This window comes from Tursiops truncatus, chromosome 20 (genome assembly GCF_011762595.2).
Source record: "Tursiops truncatus isolate mTurTru1 chromosome 20, mTurTru1.mat.Y, whole genome shotgun sequence".
NCBI classification, from domain to species: domain Eukaryota; kingdom Metazoa; phylum Chordata; class Mammalia; order Artiodactyla; family Delphinidae; genus Tursiops; species Tursiops truncatus.
The window spans coordinates 535,235-563,042 of NC_047053.1; the positions used below are offsets into that span (position 1 = coordinate 535,235).

The 27,808-nt window shown below is 53.6% G+C and overlaps 2 protein-coding genes across 15 annotated transcripts in view; one reads left to right on the top strand and one right to left on the bottom strand.

Moving 5' to 3' along the window:
* MPRIP (myosin phosphatase Rho interacting protein) overlaps positions 1–12,729 on the top strand; it is a 130,980-nt gene extending 118,251 nt beyond the window's left edge. For 6 of the 14 annotated variants that reach the window (XM_073798405.1, XM_073798409.1, XM_073798412.1 and 3 more), the window contains 8 exons: positions 2,464–2,611; positions 3,280–3,397; positions 4,509–4,668; positions 5,761–5,880; positions 6,547–6,633; positions 7,139–7,301; positions 8,344–8,429; positions 8,580–8,859. In XM_073798405.1, coding sequence (XP_073654506.1) covers positions 2,464–2,611; positions 3,280–3,397; positions 4,509–4,668; positions 5,761–5,880; positions 6,547–6,633; positions 7,139–7,301; positions 8,344–8,429; positions 8,580–8,711 — 1,014 coding nt within the window. In that variant the 3' untranslated portion in view covers positions 8,712–8,859. The other 8 variants (XM_073798406.1, XM_033848020.2, XM_033848029.2 and 5 more) reach the window with 5 other exon arrangements.
* Positions 8,917–27,808, bottom strand: part of PLD6 (phospholipase D family member 6) — a 32,065-nt gene continuing 13,173 nt past the window's right edge. The window contains exon 4 of the mRNA XM_033848228.2: positions 8,917–27,804. Within this exon, the coding sequence (XP_033704119.2) occupies positions 27,557–27,804 (248 nt within the window). The 3' untranslated portion in view covers positions 8,917–27,556. The remainder of the gene's footprint in view (positions 27,805–27,808) is intronic.

Sequence of the window (27,808 nt, forward strand, 5' to 3'; positions counted from 1 at the left end):
AGCAGAGTTGGGCTTCCCAAAGGCTAGAATGTTTGCAGTGGGGTGTTGAGGGCCACTCCCCGCCCCAGTTCTGTGGGGACAGACGTCTGGTGGGAACGGCTGCTCTTACAGGGAGCACAGCCTTATTTGCTCCAGGGGTTTTGAGAAGTGACCTTCCCACCACACCCCGACCCCGTTTCACACCCACCTTGGTAGACAGGATTCCCAGGCCCTGGCCCATCAAGGTGATGTTTCGGGCCCTGGGGCATTGGGCTGTGTGGAGCCATCAGGGCAGCCTGGGCTCTGGGCTTCATCCTCTCGGGCTTCTCGCCATCCCTTGAGCTGCATCCAGTAGACGCCAGGCTCTTCCCGTGCCCTCCGTCCCCAGCCCCGTCCTCCAGCTGTGAGCCGGCAGTGCGTCCAGTCCTGAGGGCAGCCCGGCGCTGCTGCGACAAGCAGGCGGGCCGTTAGTGCCTGCCAGGCTGTTTCCAAGTCAGTGCAAAGCTTTTGAAGGCCATTCTGGATCCCAAGGAAGCTTCAAGGGCTGTTGGAAAGTGCCACACAGTCCCCGTGCGGCCGGCGCATACCAGTGCCGCGTTGAAAGTAACTTCCCGGCCGCTTCCCACAACACCCAGCGCGTCTGCGCAGCAGGAAACTCAGACGAGGCCCAGCCTGGCTCTCACGCCCATCGGCACGAACCCGGGAGGGAGGAAAGCCCTGGGCTGACACTGGGGGCAGGCTCTGCCCCGGCGGTGATGCAGGCTGGGGCTTGGATGCTGCCTGCTGTGGGCGGCGGCCTCTGTCCTGTGCCTATTCTTGTTGGGCCCTGTGAGACACGCAGAAATTACAACCAAACCGCTCTCCTGGGGCCCGGCTGACAGCTGTTACTTGTGCAGATTTTTGCCGAGGTCAGGGAGACTGGGGTCTTGGCCTGAGGGCCCCTCTTTTGATAGCTGAAGGCTGGTGCTCTTTCTCACAACTCCGCACAGTGGTTGCCGAGGAACTTTGATTGATCCCAGGGATTACTTACTGCCTTAAAAATTAGATTGTTTCTTAAACACGTATACTCTCCAAGGAAGCAGCCAGTCTTTAAAGACACCTCAGTGTTTCTGTAGGAAGAATTTTGACCCTTATCTTTATTCTAAAGCCCTCAAATCAAACTAAGACCTTGCAGCTATGTGTTAACCAAGAGTCCACGTTGAACCACAGCATGCGAGAGGGCAGCGCTAGGACCCTCCAGTGTCCCGGGGTGTGAGGGCAGTGAGAGGAGACAGCAGCTTCCAGGTGGAGCCCCTGCAAGAAGAAAAACGCCCCGTGAGTGGTGCACAGCACTTAAGACCACTTCCCCAGTGAAGCAGATCTGTCGCAGGGAAGTCCAGACTCTGACCGTGAGTTTGAAAAATACTGACTGGAGAGTCTCAGAAGGGCCTCTCAGTCACCGTGGGGGCTGAGACAGAGGTGCCCACACGGAGGCTGGATTTCTTGGTACCCTTCCTTGATTCATGTGCAAGTACAGGATACTTGGGTTTGGAATTAACGTGGCCACATTCTTCCAGTTTTTAAGGATCAGTGAAAGGCGCGATCCCTACTTTGAAACAGATCTTCCAAGGGATTTAGACAAGAAATGTGCCTCCACGCACAGAACAGCTGCACAGACCACCCCTCATACCCACCCCATCAGTGAGACCAACTGATAAGCCAGGCCTGGGCTACTACACAGTGAGGGGGTGTGGGGTGGTCTGAGCCCTTCTTATTGGGTCATGCCTGTGTCCTTCCCCACACCCACGTCTAGGTCAAACACCAAGCCAGGCTGCAGCGAGGCACAGACAGGTTTGGAGAGCAGCTCTTCCGTCGTGGGTCTCGGTACAGTTAGCAGAGGCACTCGTTAAATTAGTGCCCCCTCTTTGTACTCCTTCCAAAGGAAAAGGAAAAGTTGTACACCCTAGCCTAATTTTCTCGGACGCCTGAGAGGTTCAGTGACCCGGTGAGGGCGGCCAAGTTGGGCAGTGGCAGGGCTGGGCCCCCTGGCTCCGTGCACTGGGCTACCCGCTACCCGTCACTCACAGGATGGCCTTGCCTCCCTGCGGCTGACAAAGACATTACTGTTCATGACTGTGCTTGATGCCCATGAAACTCAGACCAGACACGGCCAGCCTCTGCCCGTTCACTCTGTCCTTCCCCCTCCTGTCGGTCCACAAAGGTCCAGGATTGGCTATTTTAAATTCTACTGCGGCCTTTTCCTGCCCACGATACCAACTCTTTTACAGAGAAATGGGATGCACAACAACCACAGAAATCAGGCACCCTTTTCTAAATGCTCTGGGAGCATGACACACGCAGGAGCAGAGTGAGTCTCCAGACAGCTGGCGCGGGGCTCAGCTCAAGAGAGCACCTTCTCTGTGCCAGGAGCCTGGAGGGCAGGGCTGAGGTCTGTTCAGTAAATAGCAGAAGAAAAGTCCGTAAAGCTTCTTGTGCACCTTGCAGGCCACGTGCGAGCGAGGGTTTGCAGCCATGGAAGAAACACACCAGAAGAAGATCGAAGACCTGCAGAGGCAGCACCAGCGGGAACTGGAGAAACTGCGGGAGGAGAAAGACCGCCTCCTGGCTGAGGAGACCGCGGCCACCATCTCAGGTGGGAGCCGCTAACCCCGGGACGGGCCGCAGGGTCTTCCTGAGCTGATCGCACAGCTCTGAGCAGTGACTGGCCTTCTCACCGTCTTTCGGCTGAGATTGAAGCCTTGCTACCCACGAGAATTCTTGGACAGTTCTCTTGGGGGAAAGGCTTGTTAGAGGAGCCCTTTGACAGCCCGAGAGCCCCGCGCCAGCACTCCCGCTTTCCGTGGCCGCCGGCACCCTTGGTGCTTGTGAGGGGCTGCCCTGGTCTCATCGGCCCGTCTGCTGGCACTGCTCTGGCAGCGGACACCTCTGCCCGCGGCCCTTGGTCCGTGAGAGCCCAGAGCGTCCGGACTGAGCCCTGGGCCTTTGGCCTGTGTCCCCTCCGTTCATGTAACTATCCTGCGGTGCTTGTGATTTCGGCACTAAGAAAACAGGCCTAGCCTGAAAGCCTGCTTGTCCTACAAACTCATACTTGGATTTAACATTGACATTTATTGAATCAGTTTGGTTTTCTGTTAACATCAAGAAAAAAACACACCTGCATCCCTTTCATGGGGCAGTTCCCCGGGAATCCTCCCGGCCCAACTGCCAATGGGCTGGCATGAGCAGTGGGGGGATGTCCCGCCTTCCTGTCGGTCTCACCTCCCAAGCCCGTGGGTGCTGAGGGCCACATCCTGTCCACAGCCATCGAAGCCATGAAGAATGCCCACCGCGAGGAGATGGAACGGGAGCTGGAGAAGAGCCAGCGGTCCCAGATCAGCAGTGTCAATGCGGACATCGATGCCCTGCAGCGGCAGTACCTGTGAGTCACCGGAGGTGGCCCTTGCGGGCAGGGCCGGAGGGAGGGCCTTCGGGGGCGGGGCGGCACCTTCCCTGTAAGAGCCACAGAGACTCGGGTCCCCAGGGTGGCGCAGGTGGAGGCCCGTGGGCGCTGAGGCTGCTCAGAGCCTCCTTCCTGAGGGGCCCAGCACCAACCTGGGGGTCAGCGAACCACTGCTCTCATGGCCCAAGTGGGCTCCTGTTACTGAGTCAGACAGAAACGAGTTACTAAAATGTAAAGAATAAGACGTGGCAGAGGAGATTTTATAAATACTGTCGGATCTTCAGGGCCGACCTCAGAGGCTACCCCAGATTCCTTCTGTCCGTCAGCTGCTGCTGCTTCAGGAGTTCGTGGGGAGGGGACGCGGTGTAGCGCATGACACAGATGCTCTGTGGCTGTGCGTGGCAGAAGTGGCCACGACCCCTACGTCTTTAAGACGTGCGTGTGCCAGTTCTCTTTGCAGAGGCAGGGGAATGGGGAGCGTTCACCAGCACGGCCACTCTTTAGTTTTGCCCTCAGTGGAACTCGCACCACTCGGAGCGCCTCGACTGGCTGCTGCAGGGGCCGTGCAGAGCCAGCCTTCATGGGGCTCCGCAACGCACAGAGTCAGGGTCTCTCCTCTCCCGGGCTCCCGTGCAGTGCAGTCAGGGAGCAGGTGGGTGGGCAGGTGGCCGGGAGCAGCTCACCTCGGCTGGAGGGGGTGTCGGTTCCACAGTACCAGCCCTTCTCAAGTCCAGGGTGGCCGAGAACGACGTCACGAGGCTTTGGTTTTCTGAACGTGGATCGAGTTGGCACAGTGCTAGAAACGGTCCCAGGTCTGACCTCTCTCTGACACAGCGTGTTTTGGGGTGCGTGGGTGAGGCCTCTCCTGACCCTGGGAGAGGAGTGCCGCCCGTGGGGGCTTTTCGACTGCTGGTAAGAGCACAGGGACGGAGCCGCCGAGCTGCATGGCCACAAGGTGCAGGGCTCTGCTCGCGGTCGCTCTGCTGTGTGGGTCTCGGCATCCTTGAGGCTTCGCGAAGGGGACTCTGAGCTTCTTAGAGGCCTGGGCCCTGGGGCGAGGGCAGAGGAGTGAGCAGTGCCCTCTCCCCAGGGAGGAGCTGCAGTCTGTGCAGCGCGAGCTGGAGGTCCTCTCTGAGCAGTACTCGCAGAAGTGCCTGGAGAACGCCCACCTGGCCCAGGCGCTGGAGGCCGAGCGGCAGGCCCTGCGGCAGTGCCAGCGCGAGAACCAGGAGCTCAACGCCCACAACCAGGTGCGCCGCACTGGGCCCCCAACCTGCAGGCATCTCCCGACGTCTGGCATCACCGGGGTGTGGACAGGAGCTCCCTGCAGCTGCTGGGATTGAGCCCCTCCGGCTCCGCAGCTGGCCGCTGGCCTTGGGGTCTGGAGGCTCCGAGATGTCTGTTCCTCCTCCGTGGTTGCTGGGCGGCACGGGTCCAGGTCTCCCGTCCCCACGGCTGGGACCGTGTTTAAACACCTCCCAGTCAAGACCATACCCTGCTCGCATTTGATTCTGTCAGATTATTCTCTTAGAATGTGCCTGCTCCTGGGCTTCCCCGGTGGCACAGTGGTTGAGAGTCCGCCTGCCGATGCAGGGGACGCGGGTTCGTGCCCCGGTCCGGGAGGATCCCACATGCCGCGGAGCGGCTGGGCCCGTGAGCCATGGCCGCTGAGCCTGCGCGTCCAGAGCCTGTGCTCAGCAACGGGAGAGGCCGCAGCGGTGAGAGGCCCGCGTACCGCAAAAAAAAAAAAAAAAAAAAAATGTGCCTGCTCCTTAGGAAACTAGGGTACATATAAAATCCTGGCTAATGGAACAGCTCAAGGTAGGTCTAGTTTCAAAAAAGCTTCTCTGTGGGTACAAGACCCCTCGTCCTCCCCCCGCACTGAGGAGACAGCCACGTCGGCCTGGCCCAGGCTCGAGGCCTCTGTGGGCCCACAGCTGCCCATATGTGGGGGACACTCCAGCAGGACTGGTTCTGCTTGGTCACTGCGGTGGCCTAAGACGACCACCTGCTGGCTGGAAAGAAGGTACAGAAAGCGAGTGGTGAGGGTGGCAGGAGGTCCTGATCCTGCAGAAACTCAGGAGCACAAATCCTGGAACTGATTAACACTAGTCACGGTGACAGAAAGGGGCTGAGGAGCATGGATCCTGCAGCTGCAGTTCCACAAAAGTATTGGGCCGTGTAAATGGCTTTGGCAAGGGTGTCCACACTGACTCTGAGATGCCACCGTGCACAGGCACCACTGCAGGCCTCCCGTGCTGCATGCTACCCTGGCCGCGCCCTGTGTTCGTGGTCAAACAGCTCTGTAGAGCACCCTGTTTGGTTGTGTTGCTGTCCCCCAGGAGCTGAACAACCGCCTGGCTGCTGAAATCTCACGGCTACGGACGCTGCTGACCGGGGACGCCGGTGGCGAGGCTGCTGGTTCACCTCTCACGCAGGGCAAGGACGCCTATGAGTTAGAGGTACGGCTCAGAGCCAGGTCCCTCTTTACCAGCTCACACCATACAAGCCCCTAGCTTATGGGCAGCAAGAGGGGGAGAACCTGGAAAGACCTGAGTCATGCCAGGACGCAAAAGAGAAGAGTTAGCTGCCAGGCAGCGTGGGACCCCTCACGAGGCCACAGGGACCTTTAACCCATCCTCACTCACCTGCCCTCCGCCCCTCTGTTCCACCACGTCACAAACACTGACCAACTAAAATGAAACTGAGTAACTGTGAACACTGCAGCTGCTTGAGATTCTTAAGGCTGTATTACTCAAGATCAGGAAAGTTCATTTTTAAGTCAGAATGATTGCTTCTTATGTATAAGGTGTTCTTTTAGGAAAGCACTTAGATTTTTCCCCATTCAATTAAAATTTCATGAAACCATCTCTTCCTAAATGATGGGAGAGGCTGACCTGAGGTCTCTGCAGGACCCCTTCCTGGGCTCTGTGCCAGGAGCTCCCGGGCTGAGGATGAGGCTTTCGGGTCAGGAGGGGTCACGGCCGTTTCTTCCTGACAAGGACCGGGAGAGAGCTGCCTGCCCACCGGCGTGTGGAGGCGAGTCCTCCGTGTGGCTCAGTCTTTGCTTCCGAGGCCCTGGCCGTCCCTCTGCTCCCGAACGTGAGTCTCTTAATTTCTCTTTCTAGGTCTTATTGCGGGTCAAGGAGTCAGAAATTCAGTACCTGAAACAGGAGATCAGCTCCCTCAAGGATGAGCTACAGACGGCGCTGCGGGTAACGCACGTCCCCGGGACCCGTGGACCTGGGGGATGGGCTCCGGATGGGGCGGGGCCACGCGTGTCCAGAGTCACATGTAGCAGCTCTGAAGTAGATTTCGCTTCCACGAGAAGAATGGCAGCCTGCAGGTGGGCGCGGCAGGAACAAGGGGCTGTCCCCGTGCCCGCCACGTGCTGGGGCAGGGACCCGAGACCCAGGCACACTGTTGCCTCCTGAGGGCGCTCCTGGAGGCCAAGTCACTTAGGAGATCCAAGGCACAGGGGTTTTCCAGCCTGAAGCCACACAGAGGTCCTCGGGGCTCAAGGCGGCGCCAGCCTGGCTATAGCCCGGGGCCCTGCTGTGCCTGTTCCACTCTGTGTCCAGTTTCTGCCTCTGGAAGGCGGGGGCTGGCCTGCCTTCTCTGCTGCCGGGCCCATCCCCAGTCACCCCCGAAGCGCTCTGGCCCCAGGAGCATGGGCCACCCAGCCTGGCTGTAACTGCTCTTTGCCCTTCTATCCCCAAGGACAAGAAGTACGCTAGTGACAAGTACAAGGACATCTACACAGAGCTCAGCATCGTGAGGGCGAAGGCCGACTGTGACGTCAGCAGGCTGCAGGAGCAGCTGAAAGCCGCGACCGACGCACTGGGTGAAAGGTCACCGGAACACACCCCCGTGTCCGGCTACGGTGAGTCCTCCAGCTCTGGATTCTGACTCAGTAACTCGCGCCGATTTAGTCCTGGAGCTGCTGGCGCTTGATTCAAGCAGAGGGGTCCTTTTCTGTGTCAGACTAACTTCCTGGTAGGGAACAGCTGCAGGGGTGGTAGGCGCCCGGCTCTCGGGCCCTCCTGGTTGGGAAGCCCTTCTCCTCCGACGCTGCACTGGTTGCCCTGAGGGACAGTCATACCTCGGGGTGTGTGTTTACAGTGACAGCCGGCTGTGTTCCCCATTTTCCTGAACAATTCACTCATTCCGTAAGCAGCTCTCGCTGGTTATTGATCCTGGGGGTTTACTATAAAATCTGCAGAAGGCCATGGGGGGAGGGGATGGGGGGATGCCGCCTACTGAAGAGATGCCCTAGCTCACTACCCGCTTCCTCTCGGCCGGCAAGGATCCCTCCTCGCCAGTTTGCATCGCTGCTGGGCGGGCACGTTACAGGTCTTCCCGAAGGCAGGCAGGCCATGTGCAGCGAAGCTCAAATCAGACCCGGGACGGGATGGTGACACTGGCTGCTTCCGAGGAGTCGTCTGGGGGCCGGGAGATTTAGGGTTAGGAGTGAGCACGTGCAGCCTGTGACCCTTCTGAACGCACAGGAGCACAGAGCTGGCTCTGCCTCCACGGTTGGGGGCTGAACCGTGAGGTCACTGCACAGCTCTCAGCAAGTGAGGGAGAGCGCCGTTAAGTATGGGAAGTTAAAAACCCTGAGCAGCCCGGGGCTCTCAGGAGGAGGAGGGCGGCAGGTGTGCCCAGCAGCCCAGGGGCAACGGGTGCTGCGGCCGGCCAACGGGGAGGAGCCTGGCCCGGGGCCTCGCGTGCCTCCTCCAGGTCTCCCAGCGCCCACAACTGTTCCAGGGATCTCGTGCTTTACAGCTCTTTGTTTGGGGTTCTCGTGGGTTGTTGAAGGAAACGTCTCACGTGTGGGTGAGGATGATAAGCCTTGGAAGCCTTCAAGCCCAAGTCTGTTCCCAGGGGGTTTACAAAACAGGCACTGGGTCTGCTTGTCTTCTCAGATATAATGAAGTCTAAAAGCAACCCTGACTTCTTGAAGAAAGACAGATCCTGCGTCAGCCGACAGCTCAGAAGCATCAGGTCCAAGGTGAGTCTGGGGTCCAGCCCCTGTGTACGTAGAGCCCACCTAGGGCCACAGCAGAGGGTCCCCAGGGTCCCAGAACTCACTGGCCCCACACGCTTAGCCTGCTGGGCCAGTTCCAGGGGCTTCGCACTGAGTGTGTCCCTCGCCCAGCAGGGGGACCATCTCCTGCCAGCGACAGCGGAGGGCCAGGCCCATTCAGCAAGCAGGGCTCGGGTGAATCCCCTCAGACCGGCGCCCTGCTGGGTCTGTCCTGCCCCATCTGGACTGCTCCTTGCATGTCCCTAGTTCATGCTGACGCCAGCTGCCTTCGAGAGACAAAGCTGCCCGCGCCCCTTCCCCCCCAGCGTGTGCCCTCCGCCCCCACGTGCCCCTCTGTGGGAAGGTGGGTTGGAGGGTGGGGGTGACCAGCACGTTGCATTTAGGATTTATTGTGTGTGTGTCTTTTGTTTTGTGCTCTTTCCCCCGACAGTCCGTAATTGAGCAGGTCTCATGGGATAACTGAAACGACCCGCTTCCCGGTCCCTTGTCGTGTAGGTAAACCACTCTCACCACCACCCACCCGCCCGCCGCCCTCGAGGGGGTGCTACCTGCATGCACACTGCTCACACCTCCATAGCGAGCTCCTTGTTTTCCGGTCACTTTCATTCCTCCCGCTCCAGCCGGCACATACACGATCCATGTGAAGTTTCTTAACCTGTTCTGGGGAGTTAACTGCACTGTAACCTCTTAACAGAGGGGAGTTCCCCCCAGCTTGGTGGGCTGCCCGTGGGGCCAGCATCTCGGCCCCGTCACATGCATGTCGAATGGTGTGTGCGCTCACGTTCTCTGGGGGCACCGCTGCCCTCCGTCGGGAAGCAGACTTGACAGAGCCACCCACTGCTGAAGTGCCCCCGCCCCGCGCCCCCCGCCCTGTTAACAGGCTCAGGAGGCCCGAGCCCAGCAAGCCAGGGAGCTGATACCTCGCGCACGCAGCTCCGGAAACCACTCAGTACAGCGAGCGCTTGGGGCTGAGCGTTTGCCAGCCCTGAGGACCCCGGGCGCCTCCAAAGACGGGAAGCAGGGGCTGAATGAGCGCTGGCTCAGAAACATCAGGCTGTCTGACCCCGACCCTGCCTGGACGCTCCCGACTCCCACGAGGCCCAGGCATCCGGGGCACAGAGTCACTCATTCCCTAGTGGGTTTATCAGCTCGGCTGACCTGATCTCGTTGATCCTCTGAGAAGGAAGTTGAGGACAGCAGGAAGGGCTCAGAACGGGACGCTGGCAGGTGCGCCCGGCTCACTTGGCGGGCTGAGGGGTTTGGTTTAGGGAGAGTTTACGGAAGGAAATCCAAGTAGTTCTGTACTTGATATGTTTATTTCCCTACAGTCCTGGCTCACTTATCACCAGAAACGTTTAAGCCTGTTCAAAACTTAGTTCGGGCTTTTTTCTTTAAACGTGGAAAACATTCTGTTTAGCAAAAGGGAAACGTGTTCTTGGTTTTCTTGTTGATGATTTTTACTTCTATCTGAGGCTGAACTGTAGCTGCTGCAAGTTCACCGTGAGTGCTTTGGGCCTTTTGCCTGTAAAATGACAAACACTTCTGCTAGGGCCCTTCCAGGGAAGCCTTGCTCCAGCAAGCCCGCCCCATCAGGCGGACCGTGTGTCGGGGGAGGGAAAGTGCTTTGCAGGAATCTGCTGGTGGTCCAGTGGTTAGGACTTGGCGCTCTCACTGCTGGGGCCTGGGTTCGATCCTTGGTCGGGGGACTAAGATCCCACAAGCTGCACAGTACTTTGGGCTCTGGCAAAGGGCCAGAAGATCAGTGGAAACATCTCTGTCAATAAGGGCCTTTGGCCATGAGATGTGCTGGCACACATGTGCGGCCGTGTAGATGGCGGCTTCTACGCTGGCCAGCAGCTTGCTAAAGCAGAGGCCGGGAATGAGAGAGGAAACTGTCAGGCACACCCACGAGGGTCTGCCTGCGGCTCTCTGCAAGGCCGGGACCCAGATGACTGTGGGGAGGAAGCCCAGGAGCAGGGTTTCCCAGAGTTGTGTTCGTTTGAGTCCGAGTTTGGCTTGCCAAGTTTGCGACGTAAAAGCAATGCTCTCGGTGTGTGGGGACAGCCCTGCTGGCCCAAGGAGGAAGCTGGGGCCCTTATGGTCCACCCTCGGGGACACCAGCCGTGATGCTGTGCCTGTAACGTGCTGTCAACGGACACTTGCACAGCTCTGTGCTGCCCTTTTTCCTGATTGTATTTGGAAACCGTGGAACCTCCCACAGGAAGACGGGAACTAAGTTGCCCAAAAACAACCTGTCACTGGTGCTTTTTGATACAGGGTCTGATGTATACAGATGTCTACCTTTTCACGTGTGTTGTCTCTGTACCTGCCTCCCTCAGCAGGACAGAAAGGCTCAGCCCCCATCACGTCAGAAAGCTCGTTGCCTAAGAGCAGCTGGGCTCTTCTGGGATGGAGACCAGAGAGGACGTTTCCCAGGCTCCTCCCGGAGGCCCCCGCCTGGTCGGCCTGAGCGTGGGGTCACGGAGATGCTGGGTGTGTGGGGCAGCACGGGGTCTTCTCAGGCTCCGCCCCCACAGCTGTGGTGAGCGGCTGCACAGCAGGGATGATCACCAAGCGTGTGTGACAGTGCGCGGAGGGAAAATCTCTGTCCCTCAGGACTCAGCAGTGGCGGTTTGCTGCCACCCAAGGGAAAGTCCCCAACTAAAGCGGTGCAGCGTGGCAGGTGACGGGGCCCAGCCCCCGGATGAGACTGGCTGCCGTGTAGACAGCAGCCGTGTAGGTGGCAGCCCTGACCTGAAGCAGGCGCACTTGGGAAGAGTCCCGAGAGCACGTGAGGCAGTCGTGTGTGTTAATGGATGTCAGCATGGGACGTGGATTGGTCCTCTTCCTCTGACCAGTGGCATCCAAATTAAAAATACAGGCAGGCAGAGCTGTCCTGGGTGAAGCTGGGGCCCCAGGGGACGCGGGTCAGCTCTGAGGGGGAGGCTCGGCTCGGTCTCACCTGCTGATTGTGGGCCGGCCCCGGTTCCGCAGCCTCAGTGAAGCCTGGACTTGCCACGCAGATCCGATGGCAGCGAGGCACCTTCGTTCCCAGTCGTGCTCTGAGGTGATGCTCCTTTTCTCGTCCAGAAATTAAGTCTCTGTGAAGAGCCTCCCAGAGTAAAGCAGGAAATCCTCTGTCCCCCACCTTCGCCGAGGTCCCACATGAACAAGGATGGGCTTCCGTTCTCAGAGACTCAGTAAAACAAACCGACATGTTCCCACCGCCACGTTCCCAAATCCCCGGGGCAGTGAGAGTCCAACAGGGTTTGTGATCGGTGCAGCAGGTGCCGCCAGCCTGCGGTCGCGAGAGAGCGGACGTGGATGCGGACGTAGCGGGCATCTTCACGTTCTTAGCAGGGCTCCTCTCCCGCTCCACTGGTCTGCTCCCTGCTTGTCGGGAGAGCCCTAAGCTCAGCGTCGGTCTTGTTTCTGTTTCCTTCTCATTTAGTAACACCACCACCTCGGGGGTCGTGGCCCTTCTAGCACGCCCACTAACCCTCCGGGAGCCCCGAGCCGCGCCTCTCGCCGGACTGCAGCCCGTGCCAAGCGGGGCCGCTGGCTAACGGCCTGTCTGTTTCTCCACCAGAGTCTGAAGGAAGGCCTGACGGTGCAAGATCGCCTGAAGCTCTTTGAGTCCAGGGACCTGGAGCGCGACTAGCTGCTCCCACGCAGCTCAGACGCACCCTCCCTGGCCCGCGGCCGCCACCCTCGTCTGTACCTTCGATTTCTGTTATCGTTATCGTCGTTATCGCCCTCAGTAACTGTGGTATGGATGCATGAGAGACTGGTCTGTGGGTTGCTCACATCACCCCTGTTGTGTTTACCGAAGCTTTTCCCCATGGTTTTCTACGACCAGCCCAGCCGAGGGGCCGAGCGCATGTGGCTCTCCCCCATCGCCCCCGCGCTCATGTCAGTATTAAGGCCCAGCAGCCTGCGATAAGCTAGCTCTGTCTCGCCCAGTGCGCGGTGGGGTCAGGGCCCGGGCGGGTCCCTGGGAGAGAACCGGCCACGAGGCGTGGAGGCGTCCGCTGCGGTCCCAGCGCGGATAGCTGGTAGCCTGCGGGGGAGGGGGAGCGTGGCCTAGAACCTTGGATGTACCACCTTTGGGCTTCAGAGGAGGACAGCATTTTGTATTTGTTCCACTAATGCCGCTTAGAACCACACCCCAGACACTCGTGGTAAACCTTTCACAACCTGGAAAATGTTGAGAGCAGCCATTCCTATTTTTGTTTGTTTTTTATTAAATCTTGCACAAAACCAGGCCCCTCTCATTCCTTCCTACGCTCGCTTCTTTCTTGGTCACCAGGAACCCTGGTCCTTTCATACTCGGTAGATGCTGACCTGTGATCACAAAGAATGAAGAGAGTTTTCCCTCAGAATACGGTTGACAGGAGACCCTGTGTTAAGCCGAGGTTAGAGCAGATGTTGGAACCAGATAAGAACTGGCCATTCGTGACGTGCTCCTAAGCCTCCTTCAGTTCACCTGAGGTCTCAGGCCCTGCGGCACTGGGGGCGCCTGCGCCGGGCCTGGACCGACGGCTCTGCTTCCTTAGTGGTCTGAGTAACAACTCTTTAACCGCCACCAGACACTCCACAGCACTTCTTGAAAACCTCTGAAATCGGGGTTCTATGACGGCCCCATGAAAACTCCTCATCCCGTTAGGGTGGGGAGTGTGAACAAAGCCCACCAGGTGGGAGCCAACCCCGGGCGCGGGGGCGAAGGCCTCCTGGCCTCGCTGCTTGGGTGAGCACCACTGTCTCGGGTACGTGGGTGCTTCGGGCGTGGAACGTAGAAATCATCTTGCTCAGTTTTTAGATTAAGTGAACGCACGAGGTCATTTGGAGAAAGTCCTGGAAGGGCAGGACAGAGGCCCTGGGGTGTGTAAGAAGTGCAGCTCCCGTGCCGTCTTCCCACTGGATGGTCTCAGGGCTCCTGGCTGCAGGGGGCCCTCCCTGCTCACAAGCTGTTCAGAGCCTCCCACCACGCCAGTCACTCCTTCGCCGCTATCCTCCCACGTCTTTAAAAGCAGAGAACATTAGCTCCTTTAATTCTGGCATCAGACACCCCCGCCACGTAGACTGGCGCTGTCTCCAGAATGGTCTGTGAGCGTGTCGTCGAGGGCAGTGTGACAGGTGCCCTGGGGATCTGCTGGGCGGGCCTCTGCCAGGCTCGGGCGGCTCTTCGGGTGTCATGACTGTGGCTTCGTGTCCCTCCTCCGAGCAGGCACCTCGTCAGGCCGGGTTGGCCCTGTGCTGCCCCTGCTGCCCCTGGGGGGATCTCCGGCCCTCCCAGAAGGGCAGGGTCCGCGCACAGAGTTGGGTTTCGTCTGCCCGTAGACGTGAGCGTTTGGATTGTGCAGTGCTCCTGATTAGGTCAAAAGAGCATTTTATTCACGTGTCTTCCTCAGTTGTCCTTTGAGGTCTGCCCTCAGGAATCTTGGGGAACAGGTGGCGGCAGCAGCATCCGGGGCTTGCAGGCAGAGGCGGCCAGGAAATGCACCGCGAGAGCTCAACCAGCCGAGCAGCGACCCCGGCAGTGCTGGGCAGCAGCACGTGGTGACGGCCGCCGCCTGGTTCGGAACCAGGTCTGAGCTTCGGGCTGGCGTGAGCAGGCAGGACAGGACGGCGAGGGTCTCTGCTCTGCATCTCACCGTCCCACCTCAGCCCCCGGCACGCAGCGTCCTCCGGACTCTCCCTGCGAGCACCCAAGCTCCCAGGCAGCAGTTCAGCTGCCGCACTCCAGAAGGGAGGAAGAACACGTATGCGGAGGTTGAGCCGGTGTCTGCGTTGGCAGAGAACGGGCCCTCGGGGGGCTGTGGACAGGGAGGCGCAGGTGACCGCAAGCCCAGGGTGCTCCCGGCACTCCCCCAGCATGGGGAGCGTCCCCACGTCCCCAGGGAGGAAAAGGTTCCCTGGGTCGTCTCTTCACAGCAGTGATATTTTCCTGTAAACGTTTCTCCTTCATCTGGGACCTGCGAGCACCTGCAGCTAAGCCGAGCCCGACAGGCCAGCGGGAGGCTGGACAGGCTCACACCACCTGACGGCTCTGTGAACACCTGCATCACTGCAGGGTACGTGCGCCGGGATCGCGGCCTCCTCTGCTCCGACGTGCTGCCGGGGCCTAAGCAGGTCTGAGGCCAGTGTTCTGGTGACTGTGCTGGCCGCAGAGTGCCTCGCGGGCTTGTGCCATGGCGCGAGAGCCAGCGTGGCTTTCTGGGATGAAGCGATGGCTGTGCTGGGGTGACCGGCGGAGACCGAGGACGACGGAAGGCCCAGCCTCTGGCCAGTCACGGGCAGCCTGTCGTTCACGGTGTCCAGATGCACGCAGCGGCTCACTGACCCCTCATGCTCAGGCCAGGCTCAGGAAGAGAGGGAGCTGCCTGAGAGCAGTTCTGACAGATGAGGCCACGAGACAAGACCTACGGCGTCAGCACTCTCAGAGACGTCTATTTAATGCCGTTTCTCTGCGAGGGAAACACCATCTTTCCATCGCTGCGCCTGGCAGCCCCCTCCACATCCTCTGGGTGAGGCGGCACAGTGCCTGCCCCCTCCGAGGGGCCTGTATGGTGAGCGCTCACCCTGGAACCTCCTCTCCAGCCAGGTGCCAGGGTCCCCCAGCTCTAGCCGGTGAGACCTGCGCGGGCGCCCCGGGGTGTCCCCCGCTGGGAGGAGCAGGTAGACAGGCGTGCGCGTTCTCCTCGCGAAGGAACTCACGCCCGCTCCTCCCTGAGGACGCGGCGTCCCGCCGGAGCACCACGAGCCAGGCTTCCCGCCGCCGCTCGCTCCTGACGTGGTCTTCTCCAGGGACTCAAAGCTGTTTTCCATTAGAGTAAAATGAACACAGCCCGCCAGCAGTTCTCTTTCCTGAAAGGAAGTTTGCTCATCATCGTTCTCAAGAAGCTTACTTTCAAGACGCAATTTCATAAAACAAAAATACTAGACACCTTTATCACCTAGAAAGGGGAGGAAACTTAACTGTTGCCAGAGTTTTACAAAGGACTGGAAAGTGTGTAGTATGATACTTAAAAAGAATGAAATACTAGAAGGAAAAAAGATCTGGCACCTTAACTGGAAGCTTCTCTCCTCTGGAAACTGCAGTATTCCGGAACGTCTCACACCCCAGAGTCCTGGACAGTGAGCTCTTGGTGTTTCATGTTGACTAGGAATTTGCTTTATGAACAGCTTTTACCTGTTGCCCTAGCATTTCCTCCACTCAGCCGAAACTAACGAGGGTCCCGGCGCCCTGGTGCTGCAGCCCCACCCTTAGAAGACTTGGGAGGTGCTGCTGAGAACCGACTTCTTCCAGAGGTTTTCACTGCAGGCATCTGCACACCCATCTTGTCCACCTGTGATCGTGGACGCTCCTTCATCCCGCCATCCTGAGAGGGGATCCTGGACGGCGCCGAGAGGCCTGAGCGCAGGTGTCGGACTCCCAAGCCTGGGAAAGGTCTTCCTCACCATAGGTCAGGTGAGACGTAGCGCCCGCCCCTGCTCTCGGCACTGAGCGCACGACGCTAGGGACACTCCCGCCGCAGCAGGCCCAGCCCGGCCCTCCTTAGCCTGCTCTCAGGAGGCGGGGCTGCACTTTAGTTTTGTGTATTTTCACGTGTGTACACTTTCGCAAGGCCATACTTTCCACAGCTGAAAACTTAAATAAGCAGCAGCCTTAAGTGAGGTCTCAGAAACCACGTGTTTTGGGTTCTTTGATAGGAAGACAGGACAGAAACCCAGTATGGAGATGAACTGTCAGTCTCTCAAGTTTTGTCTGACTGGAGAAGACCGGTCTCGTTCTTCTGCCCTTTTGAGAACGGTGGGTTTCTTCCTGTTTCTCTGTAAAGGGAAGCAGTCTCCCCTCCCTGAGGTCTGTCAACAGAAGACCCTCAGAAGAGCAGGCCTAAACCTGTGTCCCCGAGAGCAGCTCAGACACACTGTGTCCATTCCTTCCAGGGCCCACGGGACCCCGCACACCCCGTGCAGCTCCCAGGTCCTCTGTATTTAGAAAAACCGGATATTATTCAGAGCAAGCAGTGTAAATATTACTCAGAAGTTACTGCATGGATTTCTGTGACAAAGTCTGTGGGTTTTTTTCTTTTTTCCTCATACAAGCATTGCTTTCTAAGATAGGACGAACAGCTTTGGGTACAACACTGAATCCCACTCAACATTACAAGGAAGTGTTTTTAATGACTTGTGTTACCTTTCATAAAGCTCTGGCCGTTTAACAGGTGGTTTTGTTTTTCCCTGAAAGATCTCGGTTGTACTTGTTCCTCATTCTTGGCAGAGCCGTTCAAAGTGCTGAGGAAAATCAGGAGGAGGAGGAACACAGGAGGGGCTCCTGCCCGGACCCTGCACACAGTGACTGGGGACCTGCAGGAGACCCAGCACCTTGGCGTGTAAGTCAGTGACCTGTGGCCACCTGCTGGGGGCTGCGTGGGAGTCCAGCCAAGCACCGGGTTGTGCGCCCGTCAGGCTGGCAAGCGTACTTGAGAACTGGACCATCCAGGCCTGTGGGATGAGCCGGGAGGGCAGTCTGAGCTCACGCAGAGCAGCCTTCAGACGAACGGGCGCGTGCTGCCCATCACGTTTCCAGCCATCCGCCCTCTCCCCTTTACAGCTAGCTACGTCGCGCATTTCCGTTTTATTTTATAGAAAGCTAGAAATAGATTACGAAGAGCACTAACTTCATTCCTGTGCTATGCTTGCATCACAAGACCAATTAAAATGGATTTTAGGATTTACCTTTAGCATTAACAACATATCTACTGGCTTACTGTTAGGATTCAAAACCAGTTAAGCGATTAAGACTTTTCCTAAGTAATATTTATAAAACGTAAAGTTTCTCCTCAACAATTAGAATCCTCAGTGATCTTTCTCACAGATATGCTCTTCTATCAGGGTGAATGTCTCAATCCAGCTACTTGAGACGAAAGCATACTATGCCTAGCTGCTGGCTGGGCGGGGGCAGCATACGAACAAAGTGGAAAAGCGTAGGTAACTGCTTCTACTGTGACAAGTTCGGGAATAATTCACAGCAACAATCACTTCTGCCACAGCTACTTTTTCACGGGTGGTACATGTTCAAAGAATAAGCTTGTATAATTTTAACGGGCGTTTAATTTCTGTACTAACATAATGTTCGCCAGGCTGAAGTGGCATGGAGACCCACCGCGTGCCCCCCCCCCCGGCCCCCAGGAGGGGGCCCATCTCCCGTGGGACTGCAGGGGCCTCTTGAAGAGAAGGGCCTGGTCAGCTCGCTGCTCTCTGACAATTCAAGACTTCTACGGTTTAGTTTGAGGCTCCTTTTTAAATACAAAATTTCTGATCAACTGCTCACTACAACTGAAGTGTTACTTGTCAAAATATTTATTCCTTTGTGTGACATGCTAGATTCCCATGGATGTAGCTGATCATTTCTACTGTAAATATTACCTAACTTTACATAAACAGTATCATAATAAACTATTTTTGCATCACCCTTGGCATGCTGTAAACGAGGTTTTGTTTAACGGAAGGACATGACGCAAAACAGGCGTTTAGGTCACAAGTCAGAGGGCTTGGTCAGGAGCCCAGAGATTTATGATGGAGCTTTGGTTCTACTTGTACAAAACCTGCTTTTTAAGTGTCTGGATTAGTTGTCAACACTTTAAAATCAGGAGATTTCACATGTTCACACACAACGAAGAGTCAGAAATATTTTACATCCATAATCTAATTAAGGTACATTGGCTCTGTTACAGAAACTTTCAGGGGGCCAAAAAGACAATAAGAAATACAAGAAAAAGAACTATAACTCCCCCATACCTACCCCTTCATTCGTAGATTTACTTACAATATTTTTACTTTTTGTTTAAAAAAGAAAATGCGGGCTTCCCTGGTGGCGCAGTGGTTGGGAATCTGCCTGCCAATGCAGGGGACACGGGTTCGAGCCCTGGTCTGGGAAGATCCCACATGCCGCGGAGCAACTAGCCCCGTGAGCCACAACTACTGAGCTTGCGCGTCTGGAGCCTGTGCTCCGCAACGGGAGAGGCCGCAACAGTGAGAGGCACGCGCACCGCGATGAAGAGTGGCCCCTGCTCGCCGCAACTGGAGAAAGCCCTCGCACAGAAACGAAGACCCAACACAGTCAAAAATAATTAATTAATTAATTAAAATTTAAAAAAGAAATAAAAATAAAAGAAGAAAAAAGAAAATGCATTTTTCATCATGACCCAGTACGCACAAACATACACCCCAGCCACAATCCAACATTTCACAAAATAATGCACCCTTCCTAGGACACACACTGACGTCTCTATCCCATTTCATTTTGTAAAATTCTGGTTGTGACCCACTAAGTAAATTTAAAATAAGAAACTTTTTTCCCCCCAATATTGTCACAACCTTTGGAGTAAAACGTGAAAATGACTGCAGAATCCAAACTTTTACTCAGATAAACACAAACAAATTCAAGTCTGACTCTACCTATTAGAAATCAACTTGTGGAATCTGTAAAACTTGACAAAAATCAACTTGAGTACAGACACGTAAACATTTTCAGTACTATTCCAATTGTTCAAAGATGTTTCAGTTGTTTTTCACCCATTTAAAAAAATTATTCTTATCAAAGCATAGTTTCAGGACACTGGTCTAATATAATGGTGTTTTAACAGCTTTAACACTATTTTTTTAAAGCTATGTACATGCAGTTTTAAAAGCCAGTAGGCATTTGGAAAAGTGGTAAAGACACTCAACAAGCTAGGCACAGAAGTGAGCTTCCTCAATATTAAAGGACAGGGACTTCCCTGGTGGCGCAGCGGTTAAGAATCCGCCTGCCAATGCAGGGGACAGGGGCTTGATCCCTGGTCTGGGAGGATCCCACATGCTGCAGAGCACCTAAGCCCGTGAACCACAACTACTGAGCCCACGCGCTGCAACTACTGAAGCCCATGTGCCTAGAGCCTGTGCTCCACAACGAGAGAAGCCACCACAATGAGAAGCCTGCACACTGCAACGAAGAGTAGCCCCCTCTTGCTAGCCACAACTGGAGAGAAAAAGCCCATGCGCAGCAATGAAGACCCAACACAGCCAATAAATAAATAAATAAATAAAGGATAACTATGAAAAACCCAGTTAACATCACACTCAATGGTAACACTGAAAGCTTCCCCCTAAGATCAGGAGCAAGACAGGGATGTCTGTTCACGCCTTATCTGTCCAACACTGCTTGAGACTAGCCAGAGCAGTTAGGAAGAGAAAGGAAAGGCATCCATGTGGAAGAAGAAGTAAAACGACCTCCACCTGCAGATGACAGGATCTTGCATAGAAGAAGTTCTAAGGAATCCACCAAAAAAAAAAAAAAAAAAAACTATTAAAACTATAAATGAGCTCAGCACGTGTGCAGGATACAAGACTCACACAAAAACCAACTGCATTTCTCTACACTAGTAAATAATCTGAAACAAATACATTTTAGAAGTGTAAGACTTGCACACTGAAAACAATGAAACATTATTTAAAGAAATTAAAGAAGATTTAAATAAATTGAAAAGTATCCCATGTTCATGCGCTGGAAGATGGAATACTGTTAAAATAGCAATATTCTCCAATTTGATCTACAGATTCATGGCAATCCCTATCAAAATCCCAGCTGCTACTGCAGAAGTTGATCAGTTGATCCTAAGGTTCATAGGGAAATGTATGGGGTACCTGGAGCAGCCAAAGCACGTTGGAAAAGACGAACAAAGGTGGAGGACTCATTCTGCTGGATTTCAAAACACACTGCAAGGCTTCAGTAATCAACACAGTGTGGTATTGGCATACAGATCAGATCAATGGAAGATAACGGAGACCCAGAAGTAAGCCCTTACATTTACAGTCAGCTGATTCTGACAAGGGTGTCAAAGCCATTCAGTAGGGAAAAAAATATTCTCTTCAACAAGTGGTGCTGGGACAACTAGCTACCTACATGCAAAAGAATGAAGTCGGATCCCTTACATCACACCACATACAAAAATTAACTCAAAATGGGACTTCCCTGGTGGCGTAGTGGATAGGACTCCATGCTCCCAATGCAGGGGGCCCGGGTTTGATCCCTGGTCAGGGAACTAGATCCCACATGCATGCCTCAACTGGGAGTTCGCATGCCAAAACTAAGGAGCCCGCGTGCCGCATCTGGGGAGCCAGCTGGGCCGCAACTAAGGAGCCTGCCTGCTGCAACTAAGACCCAGCACAACCAAATAAATAAATATTCAAAAAAAAAAGTTCAAAGAAAATATATTTTAAAAAATAACTCAAAATGGTTCATAGACCTAAATATAAGACTTTCAGGAAAAAAAGTAAGAGCAAATCTTTGTCACCAATGGGTTGGGCATTGGTTCCTTAGTTAAGACACCAAAGCACAAACAGGTGAAGAACAGATAAATTGAACTATACCAAAATTAATAATATATGCTGCAAACAATGCTAGCAAGAAAGTGAAATGACTACCCAAAGATGGGAGAAAATATCTGCAAATCATACTTCTGATAAGGGACTTATATCCAGAATATACAAACACTCTTATAACTCAACAATAAAAATGCAACCCAATTTAAAAAATGGGTGAAGGATTTGAATAGACATTTCTCCAAAGACGATATATAAAAGACCAGTAAATACATGGTGGTGCTCAACACCATTAGTCATCCAGGAAATACAAGAAAAAAACCACACTTGAGGCAGCACCTCACACCCAATAGGATGGCTATCATTAAAGTCAGATAGGTGCTGGGAAAACTGGACAGCTGCATGTAAAAGAACGAAAGAACATTTTCCCACACCATATACAGCAATAAACTCAAAATGGATTAAAGACCTATTGGAGAGGATGTGTAAAAAAGGGAACACTCCTACACCGTTGGTGGGGATGTAAACTGGTGCAGCCATTATAAAGAACAGTATGGTGGTTTCTCAAAAAACTAAAAATAGTTACCATATGATCCTACTCCTGGGCATGTATCTGGAAAGACAAAAACTCTAATTCGAAAAGATACATGCACCCCAATGTTTGTGGCAGCACTACTTAAATAGCCAAGACATGGAAGCATCCTAAATGCCCATCAGCAGATGAATGGATAAAGAAGATGTGGTACATATATAATGGAATATTACTCAACCATAAAAAAAGAATGAGGGACTTCCCTGGTGGCACAGTGGTTAAGAATCCTCCTGCCAGCACAGGGGGACACGGGTTCAATCCCTGGTCTGGGAAGATCCCACGTGACACGAGGCAACTAAGCCCGTGCGCCTAGAGCCCATGCTCTGCAACAAGAGAAGCCACCGCAATGAGAAGCCCGCGCACCGCAACGAAGACCCAACGCAGCCAGAAGTAAGTAAATAAATAAATGTATTTTTTTTAAAAAAAAAATGAAATTTTTTTTCATTTTTCTGCAGCAACATGGATGTACCTAGAGATTATCATACTAAGTGAAGTAAGTCAGACAGAGAAAGGCAAATATCTTAAGATATTATTTATATGTGGAATCTAAAAAAATGATACAAATGAACTTACTTACAAAACAGAAATACTCTCACAGACACAGAAAACAAACATGGTTACCAAAGGGGAAGGGGAGTTTGGGAATAACAAACATTACTGTATGTGAAATAGATAAACAACAAGGACCTACTGTGTGGCACACGTAACTAATTCAATATCTTGTAATAACAAATAATGGAAAAAATGTAAAAAAGAATACATATAAAATATATAATGTGTATATATGTATATAACTGAATCACTTTGATGTACACCTGAAACTAACACAACATTGTAAATCGACTATAATTCGATTTTTAAAAAATGGATTAAAGACCTAAATGTAAGACCAGAAAACATGAAACTCCTAAAAGAAAACGTAAGTGGAATACTCTTGATGTAAACTGTAGCAATATTTTTTTGGATCTGTCTCCTAAAGCAAAGGAAATAAAAGCAAAAATAAACAAATGGGGCTTCCCTGGTGGCACAGTGGTTAAGAATCCGCCTTCCAAGGCAGGGGACACGGGTTCGTGCCCTGAAGATCCCACATGCCAAGGAGCAACTAAGCCCATACGCCACAACTACTGAGCCTGCGCTCTAGAGCCCGTGTGCCACAACTACTGAAGTCCACGTGCCTAGAGCCCGTGCTCCGCAACAAGAGAAGCCACCACAATGAGAAGCCCGCGCACCGCAATGAAGAGTAGCCCCCGCTCGCCACAACGAAAGAAAGCCCACAGCAGCAACAAAGACCCAACGCAGCCCCAGAAAATAAATAGATAAATAAACAAATGAAACCTAATTAAACTTAAAAACTGCACAGCAAAGGAAACCGTCAACAAAACATAAAGACAAGCTACTGAATGGGAGAAAATATTTGCAAATGATATGACTGATAAGGGGTTAATATGCAAAATATAATCAATATAAACAGTTTATACAGCTCAACATCAAAAAAGCAAACAACCCAATTAAAAAATGGGGAGAAGACCTGAACAGAAGTTTTTTTACAAATAAAAACCACAGATGGTTAACCGGCACATAAGCAGATGCTCAACATCGTCCACCATCAGGGAAATGCAAATTGAAACCACAATGAGATGGGACTTCCCTGGTGGGTCAGTGGTTAAGAATCCACCTGCCAATGTAGGGGACACGGGTTTGAGCCCCAGTCTGGGAAGATCCCACGTGCCACAGAGCAACTAAGCCCATGTGCCACAACTACTGAGCCTGCGCTCTAGAGCCCCTGAGCCACAACTGTCAAGCCCAGGTGCTGCAACTACTGAAGTCCGTATGCATAAAGCCTGTACTCGCAACAAGCAAAGCCACTGAAATGAAAAACCCTCACAGCGCAATGAAGAGCAGTCCCTACTCTCCACAGAGAAAGCCCGTGCACAGCAACGAAGACCCAACGCAGCCCAAAATAAATACATAAACTAAAAAAAAAACAAAAAAACACAATGAGATACCACTTCACACCAGTCAGAATGGCCATCATCAAAAAGACCACAAATAACACCCTCTGGTGAGGATGTGAAATAAAGAGAACCCTCACACACTGTTGGTGGGGATGCAAATTGGTGCAGCCACTATGGAGAACAGTCTGGCAGTTTCTAAACAAAGTAAAAATAGAGCCACCATGTGACCCAGCAGTTGCACTCCTAGGTACATATCCAAAGGAAATGAACAAACTGATCGGAAAAGATACACGCACCCCAATGCTCATAGCAGCACTATCTAAAACAGCCAAGATATGGAAGCAACCTAAGTGTCCATCAATAGGTAAATGACTAAAGAAGCTGTGGTACATATATGCAATGGAAGACTAGTCAGCCATGAAAGAGAATGAACTAATGCCATCTGCGACAACATGCGTGGACTTGGAGAATATTATGCTCGGTGAACTAAGTCAGACAAAGACAAATACTGTATGATATCATTTATATGCGGAATCTAAAAAATCAAATAGACTAGTGAACATAACAAAAAAGGAAGAGGCAGATCTAGAGAACTAGTGGTTACCAGTGGGAAGATGGGAGGGGGAGGGGCAAGATAAGAGTAGGGGATTAAGAGGTACAAACTTCAATGTACAAAATAAGTTACAAGGATATTTAGTACAACACAGAAAATATAGCCAATATTTTATAACTGCAAATGGAATATAACCCTTAAATACTGTGAGTCACTGTCGCACACCTGAAACTTACATAATATTGTACCTCAATTATACCTCCATTTTTAAAACTAATTTTTTAAAAAGTCAAATAATAGCTTTCTGTTCGTGAGGATGTGGAGAAAAAGGAACCCTGATACACTGTTGGTGGGAATGTAAAATGATTCAATCGCTTTGGAAAACAGTCTGGCAGTTTCTAAAATGGTTAAACAGAGTGACATGACCCAACAATTCCACTCCTAGGTATATACTCAAGAGAGACGAAAATATGCCCACACGAACACTCGTGTGTGAATGTTCACAGCATCGTATCTGTAACAGACAAAAGGTGGAAACAACCCCCATGTCCATCAGTTGACAAACAGGGAAACAAAATGTGTTCTGTCCATACAATGCGTTATTATTCAGCTATAAAAGAAGTAAAATGCTGACACCTGCTACAACACGGACAGCCCTCAACAGCACTACACTCAGGGAAAGGAGGCAGAGACCAGAGACCACAGGTTGTGGATTCCATTTATGTAAGACATCCACACCAGGTAAATCCACAGAAACGGGGTTTCTTTCTGGAGCGAAGAAAACACTCTGAAAGCAGACAGTAGTGATGGCTGCACAACTCTGGTAATGTAGTAAATAACAACTCTGTTAATACACTAATAACTGATAATCTCTTAATAGAATGTTAATACACCGAACTGCATACTTTAAAAGAATGAGTTTTATGGTATGTGAATCTGAGTGAAGTGTTTTTTTAAACTAGTCAGTTGCGTTAAAAACCAATTCAGAGGATTCCCTGGTGGCGCAGTGGTTGAGAGTCCGCCTGCCGATGGGTTCGTGCCCCGGTCGGGGAGGATCCCACATGCCGCGGAGCGGCTGGGCCCATGAGCCATGGCCACTGAGCATGCGCGTCCGGAGCCTGTGCTCCGCAACGGGGGAAGCCGCGGCAGTGCGAGGCCCGCCTACCGCAAAACAAACCAAAAAAACACTTCAGTACAACCAATACAGTGCTTTAAATACAATGGAACTGCATTGTTTGAACCCAACATTCTCGTGTATTTGACAGCTACGGGACAAACTACTACCAGGACATTTTTTTTTTTACCACAAGGGTTGCATGAGTTTAAAATATTTTACACGTTAACTGTGCCAATGTTTAATTAACTTTGCCTGTCAGGTTTGTTAAGCTGCATCACTGCCCCGTAGTTAAAATGACGACTTTGAACCAAAATCACGAGGCTGGCCAGGAGCCTGTGGGGCGGGGGCGGGGGCAGTAAGAGGGGAGCTGACCTCGATGCCTCTTAGGGAGCAACCGCCAAGCCTCCTGGGGGTTGATTTCCTCCTGTAATGGTTCCGTTCGTGACAGAATCTTGTGGACAAAGCGTGCAGCTTCGGACGCCACGCCACGCAAGTCCCCTCCCGGCCTCTTCCCCTCCGTGCTCAGGTCACTCCTGGTGTCCTCTGCCCGCCGATGTCAGCCACACCTCTGGGGGTCTCGTCGGTGCGCCTGCCCATCACTGGATGAGCCCCCAGACAACTGCCGCTCCGCACAAGCCACTGACTCGGCCTGAACTACCTTCTGAATCACGAAAATACCGACGGTTCCGCCCACCTGCTTCCACAACCCGGAGACCCGGGAACCACGCAGCCTCGGCCGCGACCCCCTCTGGCTCTCCTGGAGAACCAGACACGCCGGCCTGTGCCCTGCCCCCAGCCCAGCTGCCCCTCCTCACGCCTCTCCCGTCAGAGCGGGGCTCTGGTCACCTCGTATGGTCACCCACCCTCAAGGGACAGAACAGCCTCCGAAGTGGAGGCTGATCTCAGTGCTGCAGCCTCGTCAGCACCAAGGCCCTCAGAGAAAATGTTTTCCTTTCAGAAAGGCTGTTAATCTGGGACTTGATTAACTCCGATTCAAATTCCCACCGCTACGATGACAATAACTAAAACAATATAAATAAAATTACATTAAGTAAAAGACTACGTGAGATGAGCTCATTTCACAACTTCTGCAATATCAACCTGGATGGTGGGGCTGGATGGTCCGCTGCGCACAGTGCTGGGACTCCGGACACTGCCGGCTTCCGGAAGGAAGGCGCAGGCCCCACGCGGGCCGGGCGGACACTCGGAAGACACTGGGGGTCCCCCAAGCAACATCCCCAAATCTTCACTCCTCGAAAGGCTCCTGCCTTGGCCAATGGTTTCTAAATAGCTGGATGTTCCCCCACCACCACCACCAAAAGAAGTTTTGTTTAATAAGTAGCCGCCATTCGAATGAACAAAAGGCAGAAACACACAACGCTAGTCGACTAGGGGAGAGCGCGTTTATTCGAGGCGGCAGGCCCAGCTCGGGAGAAACACGGTCACTGTGAAGCCATGTCTGTGACTTCCAATCTGAGAATACAGCTTTGGTTAAGTAAGGAAAGCTAAGTTTCGGGTTTACGTATCTGACACTCTAAGTCAGAGGTAACTTTAAATCGAGAGGAACATGCCATGTGGGGGAGAGGTCCCCAGGGGCCGGGAGATGAGGGAGGAGACCCAGGGGTGCCCACCGGGCCTGAGCGACAGGAGAGAGCAACTGCTGTCCAGATGTCTTCGGAGCTGCCTCCGGGACAGTTCAAACATGTCACATCCCTGCCCCGGGAACGAGGACAGCCCAGTGAGGCCACCCCCGGGACCCGCCTCGCCTCGGTGATACTGAGCAAAGCCACGAGTGTCACGGTGAAGGTCAATTCTAAATGCACACACAGCCTAACTTCTCCGAATGTGAGAATGCTAAAAATTAAAATCCTAACACGTGGAAACGGGAGCAGCTTCTGGACACTCCTGTTTCCACGTGTTACGATTGCTCACTTCACCTTACACACACCAGGGGCTGCCAGGCGCCAAGCTCTCAGTGCTCATCCCTTCTACTGAGTGATTCCCAAGGATGACGGCCACTCCTCGCCGTGCCATCCCCCGCCCCTCCCCCCAGGAGCTGGAGGCAGCAGGGAGGGAGGGACCGTCACCTCTGGCCATCCAGGTTCCGCCCACTGGATGGGGGCTGAGGGAGCACTGAGGGGCCCGAGGGCTGGACCGACGGGTCAGGGGAAGCCGGGGAGGCCCCAGAACCAGGCAAGGGGCTCGGCGCGGCCTCCGTGACGAGGTGGTGGCCCTCCCTGCACGCGCAACCCTGACGGAGGCACCTGGCACCTGGTCCAAAAGCCCGCCCTTGCGCTGCACAGCATGGCCTCTTCCTCGTAAACCCCAACACTCTCTAGGGAACTGTACCATTTAACAAAGGAGGATTTAACGGGACTGGCTTTCCTTGCACAACACGTGGGATTCCGGCCCCGGAAGCGCGCAGCTCCTAGCGGGAATGTGGCCGTGGCCCCCAAGGGTCGCTCCAGCTCGAGGGACGCCGGCCCCACCTCCCCACGTGCAGGCGTCTCAGCGACTTCCCTTTTTGTGAGGGAAAAAGGTGTACTTGGTGGGGTTAAACTCCTCCCAGATGCGCTCAAACTCCTCCAGAAAGAGCCGCACGCACTCCTCGTCCTCTATGATGAGCACGTTCTCCCGGTTGCTCTGAATGGCCTGAGTGGTCCAGTTCAGCGAGCCAGTGATCAGCACCTTCTTGTCCACGATCGCGAACTTGTGGTGCATGTAGCCCAGATCCTGGTCGTGCCGGACCTGGATCCCTGC